General features: G+C 41.9%; 1 protein-coding gene across 7 annotated transcripts in view; it reads left to right on the top strand.

Annotated features, from left to right (window-relative positions):
• KANK4 (KN motif and ankyrin repeat domains 4) overlaps nt 1-14,602 on the top strand; it is a 64,057-nt gene that overhangs the window by 45,574 nt on the left and 3,881 nt on the right. For 6 of the 7 annotated variants that reach the window (XM_083742848.1, XM_083742846.1, XM_083742850.1 and 3 more), the window contains 5 exons: nt 2,640-2,864; nt 4,457-4,544; nt 5,776-5,995; nt 9,987-10,129; nt 11,090-11,290. In XM_083742848.1, coding sequence (XP_083598974.1) covers nt 2,640-2,864; nt 4,457-4,544; nt 5,776-5,995; nt 9,987-10,129; nt 11,090-11,290 — 877 coding nt within the window. Of the gene's footprint in view, nt 1-2,639; nt 2,865-4,456; nt 4,545-5,775; nt 5,996-7,633; nt 7,878-9,986; nt 10,130-11,089; nt 11,291-14,602 lie in introns of those variants that run through there. The other variant, XM_083742852.1, reaches the window with a different exon arrangement.

The raw sequence follows: 14,602 nt of genomic DNA, 5'->3' as shown, positions 1-14,602 counted from the left end.
CAAAAGACTGCACCTTCCCATTACTAGAATGTTCTTTACCACACAATCTTAAATGACTACTGCCATGGCTGGCTGTGGTGTAAAGGCACTGTGCTAATTTAAGCTTCCATATACCTAGGCAACCCCACAGCTCTTGGCTTCTGATTCAAAAGGCAAGTTGGTTTTAAGAAAGATTCGTCAACTTCGCCCACCTTCCCTGTAAACCAGATCCTCTGCCATCTGCCTAGCGCGTCTCTCCTCACCAGTTCCAAATCCAAGTGGACTGGCTGTTTGCTTTGTAGTAGTTGCTTGTAAACTCACAGAGACATGACAGAAACCATGTAGGAAGCCGGACATTTGTAGCTGTAGATTAATGCTGCAATTGCTTGCAACTTTCTTGAAAGGTGGAATATTGGAATCAAAAGTAGCTTGTGGCCATGTGTTTAAATACATTAATTTACTTGCAAAAACTTCTGTACTACCTTTTTTTTTTAAAAGGTGAACAGCTCAATATCAATGATACAACATTCATAAAATAAATGCAAAATATATCACAAATCCTTAAAACAGATTATTAGCATGTTGACATGTTGCTATCAGTCCACATGCACATGGACATCTGTACCTGCCCAAACTTCACTACAAACATTGCAATACTTGATTGGTGTCTGGGCCCTGTATATTTCATAGTCTATCCTCCCCATCTCAGGTCAAAATCTTGAGAGTGAGGACTAACATCTTTTCTTCCCTAAGCATCTGATATAGTAATAGTTTTAAAGGGAGAACCCTTAGAAGTGATTTAGCAAACAGTCACCATTGGCTCCTAAGTGCTTTGATATATACTGTAGGTGGTTACTTTATCATTTTACTTTGAAAATGCACTAATGCTAGTAAAATGTTTTAAGTTCTAGATAGGAGAAAATGTATTTGAATAAAATAAGAAAGCAATGTAATTCATCATTAAGGGGATGGCCCCCAATCTGTAGTACTAACAGAATACCTAGCTGAACCTTAGCAAACCCACTGGCTTGTTTTTTGACATAATAGCCATGCAACAATCTCCAACACAACCTTTGGCCACTTAAAACAGTCTCACCAGCCAGCTACAGATAGAGATGAATGAATCTTTAATTTTGATTTCTTTCAGTTTCTCATTTTTCCAGCCTTAAGGGACAGTTCTCCACATTTCTGCATCAGCGTGCAATTAAAAACAACAGTAAACCAGCATTTTATTGTGTATTTCTCCCAATATACACATTTTGGTATACAATTTCCCCTAATATAAGGCATTTTTGGTTTGTTATTTTCAGTAATATAAGTACTTTCATGTGCTTTCCCAAATATATGCATTTTTGTACACATATAGGTGGACGCAGGTGGCGCTGTGGGTTAAAGCCTCAGCGCCTAGGACTTGCCGATCGAAAGGTCGGCGGTTCGAATCCCTGCGGCGGGGTGCGCTCCCGCTGCTCGGTCCCAGCGCCTGCAACCTAGCAGTTCGAAAGCACCTCCGGGTGCAAGTAGATAAATAGGGACCGCTTACCAGCGGGAAGGTAAACGGCGTTTCCGTGTGCGGCTCTGGCTCGCCAGATGCAGCTTTGTCACGCTGGCCACGTGATCCGGAAGTGTCTCCGGACAGCGCTGGCCCCTGGCCTCTTGAGTGAGATGGGCGCACAACCCCAGAGTCTGTCAAGACTGGCCCGTACGGGCAGGGGTACCTTTACCTTTACCTTTTAGGTGGAGAACTGAACAGCAAAATTCAAAGAAGCACAAATTTGGTGGATAGCTGCATTTTGATTTGTGTACTGTATTGTTTATAGAGGTGAAAATGACATATTTTTTGCATTAAAATGTGAACAACACTACATATATCCCTCATCCCTAGGTACAGTGGCTATCTGCTTCCAGTTCTGTCCAGGAGCTGTTGTGGCTGCTTTAACTGTTATTTCACAGCTGCTGGGCGATATGGAAGCAGGACTTCAAATGTGTTGGCGCTTAGCAGAGAGTGAAAAGGTTGGGGAGCTCTCAGTAGAGCTCACGTTTGTGGATCATTCCCTGAATTAGGGACAATGCTTTCCAAAACAATGTAAAGCAGAATTCAGATATATGCTCCTAATTATAATGGAAGCATTAAACATGTGTGTCATAGCTGGGGACATAAATCGGAAAGCTAAGAGTTGTTAAGACACCAATATTGCTTTGGTATTGGTTCTAAATATTAGTCTTGCAGTGAGAAAGATGTCAATGACATGTGCATAGTTGTCATGTAGAATTGTTTGCCAGGTTTTTCCCTTGGCATCAGTGCCTATAATCCCCATTCTGGAAATTATGCAATGTCACCTCACCTCAATCTCACATTTATGGCACCGAGACATAAAAGTATTATTATGAATGAGCCACGTCATGGTAGTTAGAAAGCAAGCAATAATACTGTTATTGAAACCACCACTCCTACAAGAGGCCAATTCCTTTTGAATTAGCAAAAACCTGCATGCTTCTGCGATTACTTATGTCCCAGTGAATAAAAATAAAAATCCATGGCTTTCACAGCCTGGGATTTCAAATTTAAGAGGGTTTTGGGCCTAGGGCCCACCAATTTTGCTTATAGCTCTCTGGTTCTCGGACAGAAGGAACGCTGAATAATGCCTGCTGTCCTCACCCAGTTACGAAACCACATCCAGTGAAGATTCCAGTTGTGAAGAAAGCTCCTCAGAAGGCAATTCAGATAGTGAGACTGAGAGAAAGTGTGGCAATGATGAGCATAGATGGGGTGAAGATGGCAATGAAAGTGAACAAAGAGCTTCTGGAACTGCCCATTATGCAAGGAAAGAAGACCCCGAAGAGCAAGAGGGAACCACACGACCAAGCACACAGCACAAGGCAGACAGGTAATGGTTCTTGTTATTTATTTAGAGCATTTGTACCCCATTTTTTAGCTGTAAAAGCTCCCAGAGTGGCTTACATGGAATCAATTAACAGCACTTGCGTGCAAGCTTAAAATCTAAATAATAATAAAAATCACACACACACACAAAAACAGGGAGGGAAGAGGGAAAATCAAACTCAGGCACCAATTCCTCAACAGTTCCTTTTGTAATAACCAGCTGGCACAGTTTAGGGGTAAGAGGTGCCTGATGCAGCTGGTGTTTCAGCAAAGCTGTTGGAATGTTATGTGAACATGTACAATTCCTGCAGACAATCAGTAGTAGTTTCTGTTCCATTCTGCTTTCAGCAGGTGCAATAATATATTTGAGAGAAACATTAATAAAATTCAAGTTATTATGAGCTATAAGGCATTTGAATTAACACTGAAGACAAGGTATTATTATGATTGTTCATTTATGAATCATTTTCTGCTTGTTTTTCAAAGTGATTTACAAACATAAAAAAAACCACGCAGCTAAAAATAAATTTTAAATCCAAAACAACCACTACAAAGGATAGGTTTAAAAGCAACACAAGGTGTACACCTAAGAGAGCTGCAAGAGCTTGTTGAAACAAAAATGCCATCAATTGTTTCCAGAAAGTACAAATAATGGACCTCTGATGTATGTCAGCAGGGACACAGTTGAACACAACAAGCAGGTATATGGGAGGCCCTGCTCTAAGTTACAGTGGAGTGGGTTTCTGGTAGTTTGGAGACTTGAAAGAGAAACACTAATGCAAAACACAGTAACCTTTTGGGTATATAAGAAACAGGGTAGTTTCTCAAGCAACCTGTATTTATTACATTTATATCCCTTTCCTTCAAGGAACTCTCCCCTCCTCATTTTATTCTCACAACACCCCCTGGTGGGACTGCCGTTCTGTGGGGAAAAACTTTGTGGGGGGGGGGGGAGGCCTTGATGAGCTGGAAATGACCAATGTTCTAAGCTAATACTGCCCACACTACATACCAGAAATAATGACCACAACATGAACCATTCTTAAATCCAATGTCTTAAGTTAACTATGTACAGTGGTACCTCAGGTTAAGTACTTAATTCGTTCCAGAGGTCTGTTCTTAACCTGAAACTGTTCTTAACCTGAAGCACTACTTTAGCTAATGGGGCCTCCTGCTGCCGCTGCACCGCCGGTGCATGATTTCTGTTCTCATCCTGAAGCAAAGTTCTTAACCTGAGGTACTATTTCTGGGTTAGCGGAGTCTGTAACCTGAAGCGTATGTAACCCGAGGTACCACTGTATTGCCTTGTGGCCAGTACCTTTTCAACACATGGTTTATAAGGAAGCCCATTATCCCCGCTCTACAAAGTGTTACATTTGTGCATTATGTCCTGCACTGAACCTTTCAATTATATAGTTGCATATATATAAAAAACGGGTTATTGAATAGTAGTAAGGGGCAGAGGAGCAGTTTTGCTATAAGGTCCTTCCCCCCATCAGTATTCATTTATTTTTCCTAATCTTTTTCTTAAAAAAGAGAAGAAACTGTGTTTTTTGCACATTACAGTGAATCTACAAATATGTTTTTCATTTGCAGATTTAAACCCTCTACAGATTTTCTGAAAGGATGCCAGATTTTGAGCAAACACCTGCCAGAAATAAGAACCACAAAGGACAAATTACTGGTACTAATATTTTTCATGTTGTATTTTGAGCACCTCTCTGTTTCAGCTTAATCTAAGAACCTTCTCAGTGATAATTTTTGGTTAATGGTCGACTCAGAGAATAATAGAATTGTAAAGTTGGAAGGGTCATCTGGTCCATTCCCCTGCAATGCAGGAATCTTTTGCCTAATGTGGGGCTGAGACCCACAACCCTGAGATTAAGAGTCTCATGCTCTACCGACTGAGCAGTCCCTGGCATACTAGCGCCAGCTTTTCACTGATGTGTTATGGTTAACTTCGAATTCCCTATTTTCAGAATCTAAATTAATGAAATGCTAGTTTTGATAAATGGTGTAGGGAAGTAAAAGACACATTTCCCCAAATAAAGTTTGTTTTATATAGTTTATTCATTTGCATCAATCAACCATAATAAAACCTTTTCACATCTTAAACCCATTGCATTTATCATCACAAAGCAGATGTCAGGATAGAACTTGGGGGGGGGGGAGGTTACATCTGTGGGCATCTGAGGAGACTGAGACCTGTGGGCTTCTAGATTTTAGTCCTCTCTGTACTACGTGTTTGGCTCCCAATCATTCGGAGTGTACAGCATTGTGTATTAATACTCTTTGCTAGATTGTATCCAGTGTTACTAACTGGGTTGTATTCAACATTAGCTATTCTCAGAGTGAGCCCATTTATATTAATGGATATGACTAGCTTCAGTTCATGAATTTCAATGGGTCTACACTTAGCTGGCCACAACACTGCATCTCTCAAAACTCAAATCAGTCCAGTAGCTACTGAAAAGATGTTGTGCTGGTCTGCTACCATAGCAGGATTTCATAACAAGGCAAGTTTAAATATGCGTAGATTTATTTATTATGTCTCAGTTATAGATTGCTTTTTGCAGCCCGCCCAAGCAGAGGAACAGCACATTAAACTATAATAGAATTAAGATTCAACAAGGCTGGGGAGCATGCAGCCATCCAGATGTTGTTGAACTCTCCCATCAGCTCTAGCAGAGGTGCTCTGGCAAGAGCTATCATCTCATCTTGGCATGTCACAGTGCTGCTCCATGGAGGAAGTTTGTACATAGAGCAGTACGTTACTATATGGACTGGAATCTGAGAACTTTCTTGATCCCCAGAGGTGAATGGGAGGCACTAATGGTTTGGCTGTGAGTTCCAAGCACAAAGAGTTTGGAATACCCTCATTGTTGGACTAAATCAGCTGTCGGTCTCTTTTTTAGAGGCACGTTTTAAGCACCATCTGCCAGGAGTGGTTCCGAATCTCAAGCAGGAAATCCTCCAGCCCTGAAATTGTGGCAGCTTACCTCCAAGAGGTTGAGGCAATTCATCCACAGTTAGAGAATATAATTGTGAACTTGGCTGACGGGAATGGCAACACAGCACTTCATTACAGTGTTTCTCATTCCAACTTTCGGATTGTGAAGCTTCTTTTAGAGACAGGTAAGAATCCCTTAATTGCTTTTTCGGAGCTGAAAATTATGTCCATTTGTTCTGCTTTCAACACTCTCCCTGAAACTGCTTTTTCAATCTCAGTTCTTAGGGCCCAACTGGGTACTTGTTTTCTTTCCCCTTAATTGCGTCCTGATTTACTGCTATCTGCTTATTTTCCTTTGGTGTATAAAAATATTTAGATACCATTATTCCTTTTAAAATATCATAGTGATTTACAACGATCATATATAAAACCATATAAAAATGTAAAATCAGAATTTGGTGATTACAGAAGGATAGCTTCTTAATGGCCGGCATAAGCTTGGAAGCATTCTTGAAGGAGTCCTCTGTTTGAAGGCCTGTTCAACCCAAATGTAGTTGAAAGATAAAGAGTGTTAGAGGAAGGGATAACAGGGGCCTTGAAATTACCCGTCAACAGTTAGCCCCTAGATTGCACACTGAGCAGGCACACAGGTCACACTATGCTGAGATGCGCTGTATTTCCATTTACGTAAAGGTAAAGGGACCCCTGTCCAGTCGTGGCTGACTCTGGGATTGCAGCGCTCATTGGCCGAGGGAGCCGGTGTACAGCTTCCGGGTCATGTGGCCAGCATGACTAAGCCACTTCTGGCGAACCAGAGCAGCGCACGGAAACGCCGTTTACCTTCCTGCTGGAGTAGTACCTATTTATCTACTTGCACTTTGACGTGCTTTCGAACTGCTAGGTTGGCAGGAGCAGGGACCGAGCAACAGGAGCTCACCCCGTCGCAGGGATTCGAACTGCCGACCTTCTGATTGGCAAGTCTGTGATTTAACCCACAGTGTCACCCTCGTCCCTCCATTTACGCAGTAGGATCTAAATTATGTATGCGGTAGGTATATTTACTATATAAAGGGTGAATCAGCCCTCAAATATAGATATGGCTGACTTCTGTTTATTTATTTAGGATACTTATAGATGCAACCTTCCTCAAAAAGAACTCGGGGTGATGTACATTAAAAAAAAATCTAGACGAAATGCATCCAAACATAGCTAAAAACGTGTACAAACTAAAAACAACACCTACTATAGCAAGTAATTCAAACACAGATGCATGCATTGCTGCTAAGGAAGTAATCTTCTATTCATTAGATTGCAAAAGAGTTACAAAAGTGTTTTCAGTTGACACCTGAAACCCAAAAATTGTGGTAGAAAATTACAGACCTCTAAGGCGCGAGAGCATACCAGAGTTAGGCCTCCAACACAGGCTCCTCTACACATCCCCTCACCCAAAATTCGGGGGGAAACTGTGAAATATTCTATGCTGTAACATTCACAGTAGGCATGACTGTACTTCATAATTGAGGATTGCTACTTATAAACTGAAATGGGAAGCTAGAGTTCAGCAATAAAAACTGCATTCTAAACGGTTGGCCTGTCAGGTCAGATGTGAAAGAGTAAAATGTCCTACAAGATTTTTATCCAGTAAACATGCATGTATTTTCCAGCAAGAAGAAAGAAGCTCTTTGATTTCCTGGTTGGCATGACAACCTGTAAAATGTTAGAAGAATGGCATATTATCATATGTGTCTATAAATCAATTGTTGCACTAAGACTTCCAAGCCACCCCAGAATATTGAAACAAGGTTGTTTTGTTCTCTTGGTAGATGCCCCCGGGCAATTATATTCAAAGCTACACACTGAGTTTTAAATACTAACTCATTTCAAGTCTATGAAAGAAGGAAAATAATAGCATGCCCTGGAGTTCTAGCAATGATGCAAACCTTAAGAAAAACCTTGGTACTGTCTGCTCTGCCTGGGCGCAACTCTCCAAACAGAGGTCTTTGCCAACCCTGCTGCTTGAGATCTTTTGTTTGGAGAAGACACTGAACCTGGGACTTTATACATGCGAAGTATGTGCTCTATCATTGAACTTCTTTCTTCCAGTTTCTTTCCCATCCTTTAGTCACCTATTTCCTTTTGCATACCTACATCTTCCTTTCAAGTTAAGACAGCCAAGGTCTGATGCCAAGGTGTATGAGGAAAACTCTCACAATAAGCCAGACACAATAGCCTTATTCATGCTGGGCATCACCCATGGAACCAGGGGCGGTGAATGCTTTTAGCCCTGTCCTGAGGAATTCTTCCAGAAGCAACCATGCCTTGCCCTACGTGTGTGTAGGGCCTCTGCATGAACAGAGGACACCTGCTTGTTCTGGTGTCCTGATAATGCAGAGGCCCCACACAGGAGCAAGAGCTTGAAGACTGTGGTTTCTCTTCAGACAAGTGTGGGTGACCCACATGGCTATTTGAGGAAGAGGAAGCAACATCAATGGCAGAGTGAAGGCCACAACCCCACTCCAAGTAATCGTGCTAATGCCCTCCACGTGAGCAATCTGTGGCTAGGGCTAATCAATGTGTATTTCCCTTTTTCTCCCAAGGTAGCCAGCTCCTGTTCCCATATGCCTTTCTAGCAAATCCAACACATAGTGTACATATTTAGTACAAGGCATATTAAATAAAATATCACTCTCCATAATCAAGGTATTTCATGCCTATCCCCTTATAAACTGCCTTGGGTCATATACAGGCCAACAAATTTCTCTAGGGATGAGAGGAAAGTGTTGCACTTTCCGAGTTTGGCGTAGGGATTTTTTCTGATGCAGTATCAGTAAAGTATTGGTGAAATTGCTTCATGAGGGGGCCCAATGACCTCGCCCCCCCCCCCCCGCCAGTGTTGTCAGTGAATGTAGAATGGACCTTGTTCTGGTGTGACAATGAGCTGTATTGAGCCCCTGATTTTGCCGTTTATCCCATTTGAGCTTTTGAGTCTTTTCCCTTAAATTGTCCAAACAAGTCAAAAGCTGAAGTGAGCAGGTGCGCTGACTTATAAAAAATATTGGGGGGGCGGGGGCCCATACCGACTTATAAAAAATATTGGGGGGGCCCAAGACCTCCAAACCGCTGCTGCTGGGGGAACGAAAGGGGCGAGCCCCGGGCTGCCCCGACCTTAAGTGAACCTGTGAGGGCCTGCCCTTTGCGGCAGCCGATTGGCTGCCGCCGTGGGCGGTGAATATTAATGAGCTAGGGGGAATCCCCGCTTCTCGCGGGGCTGACGCCAGCCCCGCGAGATTGTTGATGGGTCGAGAGCCCGCAACCCCACCCCCTCTCTAAATCGGGAGTGGCTTTGTTTTAACTCATTACTGAATGTATTTTAAAAGGTAACTATCGTCAAACAAGGAAAATAAAAAATACCAACATAATTTTGTGATTTTACAAAGCATAATATAACTAATAATTTTCTTAAATTATTGGGGGGGCAGAGCCCCCCCAAACGAATTTTTGAGGGGGCTCGGGCCCCCTCAGGCCCCATGGAGTCGGCGCCTATGGAAGTGAGTGGAATGATCATTATTCCAGCATAACAAATTGTGCAAACGGGGTCATGCTTACAGAAGGCATGCATGGTCCTGACTATATTCTGAGAAGCTCTAGAAAATGCAAGGAGTGTGTTCCCTTCTGTCGCCATAACTTCTTCATGTTTTGTTTCCAGAGTCTTTGCTCTAACAGGAAGCTTGCTTAGCTCTGGAAAATACATCCCTCTGAATTTAAAATTCAGCCTAAGGAACATGAATCAAAGTCTTGGTCTTCACAGTTATCTTTACAATCTGTTGCTGATTGTCTTTTTAAAAAACAGATTCGTGATAAATATTTATGTGTTTAAGGCTGCAATCCTGTATGCATTTACATGGGAGTAAATACCAGTGAAAACAATGTGGCATACTTCTACGTAGACACATATAAGATTGCACTGTAAGGCATGTTTTGGAGGACAGCTCTCATCAGCCTTGGCCAGCTAATTTCCATTCATTGTGGAGCTAATTGTAATCTGGAGGATTTCGCATTGGTGAAGGCTGATCTCTGAGATACAAGTAAATTAAATAAGAATATTGCTTCACGTGTCTTGCGCTTCTTTGACTCCTGGTAGATATAGATAGATGAAAAATGTTGCCTTTTGTTTAGGTGTCTGTGATGTGGACCATCAAAACAAAGCTGGGTATACAGCAGTAATGATCACACCACTTGCATCAGCAGAAACCGATGAAGAAACGGACGTGGTCATGAAGCTCTTGAAAGAAGGCAATGTTAATATACGGGCAAGTCAGGTATGCTGAAATGTGTCACTACATTTTGTTTTGAGTTACAGACACCAAAAGGCTTTTTTATATATAAAAAAGGGTGATCATGGGTATCGGGAGTCATAAAACGTTAATTTAACGCTATTGTGCTGAAATGTCAGTCTTTGCTTACACGATCAAGATGCCACAATATTTGTAATAGTGCATAAGAACATAAGAAGAGCCTGCTGGATCAGACCAGTGGCTGATGCAGTCCAGCAGCCTCATCTCACAGTGGTTGAACATTTGCCTGTGGGAAACCAGCAAGCAGGATTCGAGCACAACAGCATGTTCCCCTCCCGTGGTTTCCAGCATCTGATCAGAAGCATTGCTGCCTCCAATTGTGGAGGCGAGCATAGTCATCATGGCTAGTATGCATGTATGTGATTTACACACAGTCCTTCATCATAAGATCTCAGTAGCCATTGGTATCCCTGTCCTCCATGAATTCATCTAATCCTCTTTTCCAGACCTCTGCTTACCCTCAAAATCTGCTTCAGAAGGGTTGGTGCTGTAAACAGGGTCTCCTGTATCAGACTTGGCTAAATTATTTTGCTCATATCTACAGACCAACTAAATTTTATCAGCTTATCTTACATTGCTGTCTTAGAGTGGCTACATATATTTATCAGCAGGGAGATTATGAGCTTTTTTTCTAATCTTTTTCCTTCCCATAATTCAACAAAATGGCAGCCACAACTCTGAAGCTTCATCGGAGATTGGGCAACACAAAAAAATAGCTTTGAGAGAATGAAGAAATGGGAGTACAACATTCACTAAAGAATCGGAGTGCACCATGTTTTCATGTCTTCCATATATCCTTCGCCATCTTGGACCATTTTCCTCCTTAAAGAACAGGCTACAAATGTTGGTGATTTTCTTCACTGAGAGAATAAGAAATAGTATACAAAAACTAATTTTCTCTCTCCTGCTTCTGATTTTTTCTAGGGAGGCCAGACTGCCTTAATTCTGGGGGTGAGCCATGATAGAGAAGATATGGTGAAAGCTTTGTTGTCATGTGGCGCTGATGTAAACCTTCAGGATGATGCTGGTTTGTCACCACTGATGGTTGCTTCTCAGTATGGTAACATCGAAATTGTGAAGCTTCTCTTGACCCATCCAAGTTGTGATGCTGCGTTGATTGACAAGGTGAGAGAAATGAATGCTAGCCAAATTATAAGGACCCGCAATTTCAAACCATGTTAAAACTAAGCTTGCTGTTAAATACTATCTCAAACGGGTTTTAACATAAAATTTAGGAACCAATAATGAGGTTTTTTTCCTGAAATTGCTAGCAATCTTATAGAAATTAAGGTTTCTTCTGACAGAGCTGCTCTTGACTTGACTTTCGGATCTGTACAAAGGTCCTTGTTAAACAGTGTAGTTCCTAAGCTAACTTCTGCTCACTGTCACACAGCATTATGAGTTTTTTTAGCTGTAGCGTGCATGCACAGGCCAACTGTATGCGTTTCTATAAGAATACGGATCCCATGGTGCAGTACAACAGTGAGCAAAAAGTGCTTGAGAACAATGTATGTAGTGACTGTTGACTCATGATACAACAAAACTCATGATACAACAAGACTGATGTACAGGGACGCATGCTGTGGTCTGGGAAAATAAATTTTGAGGTGAAATCTACTGCTCCTTAAAAGGCAAATGAGATTCCTGTCTCATTTGCCTTATAAATTGAGCAAAGGTTAACAGGCTGCTGCCTCACACACAGGCAGAGGTTTACTGAGGGAGGATCTAGTTTTGAATGATACCATTTATTATGATTGCCCGAGCTGTGCACTTGTCTACAGGTCAACCAATTAAGTTGCTATTGGGACTGGATCTCTTGGGATTTATAAGCTTGTGCCCACCTTTTCTCCTACCCTTGCCAATGGCATTCCAGTTTTTGCCACTCACTCTTAAAACCTAACCTCATGAGCTGTTGCTAGCTGCTGCTTCCTCGCAGGGCTGTGAAAGAAAATGCCTCTGTCAATGATTGGTCTATTTTTAGCCAAGATACGTGTACAGTAGTACCTCGGGTTAAAAACCTAATTCGTTCTGGAGGTCCGTTCTTAACCTGAAACTGTTCTTAACCTGAGGTACCACCTTTGCTAATGGGGCCTTCTGCTGCCGCCAGAGCACAATTTCTGTTCTCATCCTGAAGCAAAGTTCTTAACCGGAGGTACTATTTCTGGGTTAACGAAGTCTGTAACCTGAAGCGTCTGTAACCTCAGGTTAAGAACAGTTTCAGGTTAAGAATGGACCTCCAGAACGAATTAAGTTCTTAACCCGAGGTACCACTGTATTCTGTTTGCCACAACTCTTGAGCACAGAGCTGAGGATACAGCAAATTGTATCCAAACTGGATAGAGCAATTTTAGATCAATCTTAAGGCGAGTAGCAATATGCCATAAACATATTATTTTCAACCTAAGGGGTGTGAGATAGGCTTAAAATGGCTCTAGGGGTTATTTGGATTCTTCAAGACTCAAGCGGGGAGTTTCAAATTATTCTCCTTTTACCCACTATTCAATAAATACTGAACAGTGAGGTCTCAGTTTTGAGAAGAGTCAATTTGCATTAGTTTTCAGCTTGCCCTATGGATGATTTACACAGGCCAACTTGCGGTTATACAGCAAGTTGGTTTGGTTGACCTCCCTGACCCATTTGGTTTGTATGCCCTTTCAACAAAAGAAGTGGCCTGTTTAAGATTTATTTTGTGTGTACTGGTCTCCCTTCTACTTCCGCAACATGGCCACAGTTCTCCTGTTCTTACTACTACTTAGTAGCCACTTCTTTAAATTAGTGTAGGCTTAAAAAAGAACACTTTGGTCATTTGAGGAAGTTTTTGATAAATACTAACAGCAACAGATAGGCTCTCTATTCCTGTATTTCTACAGGGCTTTCAGAACATCCATTGTCTCTGAAATTCTATGGCTTAGCAAGAATTTGAATCAAAGTCTAGGTCAATGTGAATAAGTCTGGCTTTCACTTCCTTCTGTGTTATAGGGAGTGGCTGCCCTGCCATGTTAATAAAATCCAACTGGGAATTTAGGCTTTTTAATGTTTAGATCAGGGGTGGGGAACCTATGTCCCTGCAGATGTTGACTGCAGTTTCCATCGACCTGAGCAAGCATGCCCAGCTGGCCATAGGTTCTTCACCCAACCAATAGTTTCTTAGGGAAGTGTCAGTCAAAACCTACCAAGCTGATCTCTAGGCAATTTATCCTGAGTTGATCTAATGTGGCATGAATTCAAATCATATGAAAACTACCCCAGGTAGACTAAATCTGCAGCAGTTTATCTCTTTCCATTGTTTAGTTTACATCACAGGAAGAAAGGTTTACTTATGCTGGCAGAAACTAGAGAAAATGCTATAATTAATTGGATCCAGATGTGTCCCATCAAGCTTTGCCTCACAGTGAAACGGCCTGGTATTTAAGCAGAATTTCCAAGCCAAACAGCTCTTGAGGCAGGGCTGTGACTTACAATAAGCTTTTAACTGCATGTACACAGATGCAACTGGAGACCATCAACATCATGTTGATTCCACATAAAATTTAGTGCTAATTTGCTATTATAAAGGACCTGCTCTGTTAATGAGCAATTCACTCTGCTGTACTGTTAGAAGACCTGGGGGTTTTCGTATTTGGTTTTTGTTTTCTGCAAACTGAGACTTGTCTTGTGTTCTGTCTGCCAAAAGTGGGGTCAATAAAGCGAAAAGTGATTGTTTGCAATACTTCAAATACCTAATCCGGAAGGCTGCCATTGAAAGATGCTGATTCGTAATTGCTACGAAATCTGGGAGTCTTTATGTCAAAGTCTGCCATTGTTGGCATCCACCTGTCTCAGGAGACAATGGAGTGCACCTCTAGAGGTGAAGTCAAACCACTGGAGAATCACAGCGCCTGCTGTGGCTGCAGAGAGCAATAAATCTTAATTGCTGCTTTCCACATGGTTTTTGCTGCATTAGCAGCACCAAAGTGACCTCTCTGGGCGTAAGCCTGCGCAGTGTGTAGGCATAGCTTAGAAAAAAATAATGTGCTTGCTCCTTTGGAGAAGGTGCTCTGTTATAAATGTGGGTGGTGGTTTCTTTTCTACTTCATTTAACAGTATGTACAGCTTTAGACTTACCGTATTTTTCTGTGTATAAAACACCCCCATGTATAAGACGCCCCCTATTTTGGGGGACTAAATTTAAAGAAAATGAGGGGAGATGGCTGGCAGCTTCCCCTCCATGCCATTGCGGGAAACACACACTTCCCAATGATGCAGGGGGGGGGGAGTTGCACGCCCACCAACCAGATGACTGGCAGCCCACAGCTTACCCCCCCAGGCCACTATCCATGTATAAGACAACTCCAGTTTTTTGACATGATTTTTGAGTCAAAAAACTTCGTCTAATACACAGAAAAATACGTTAAGTCTAAACGTAGAGTGCTGGCATAATAATAATTTCCTTTTTTT

The sequence above is a fragment of the Podarcis gaigeae genome (genome assembly GCF_964106915.1).
Source record: "Podarcis gaigeae genome assembly, chromosome: 6".
NCBI lineage: Eukaryota > Metazoa > Chordata > Lepidosauria > Squamata > Lacertidae > Podarcis > Podarcis gaigeae.
Note: the sequence above shows the minus strand (reverse complement) of the source record. Positions and strands in the feature narration are given on the sequence as shown.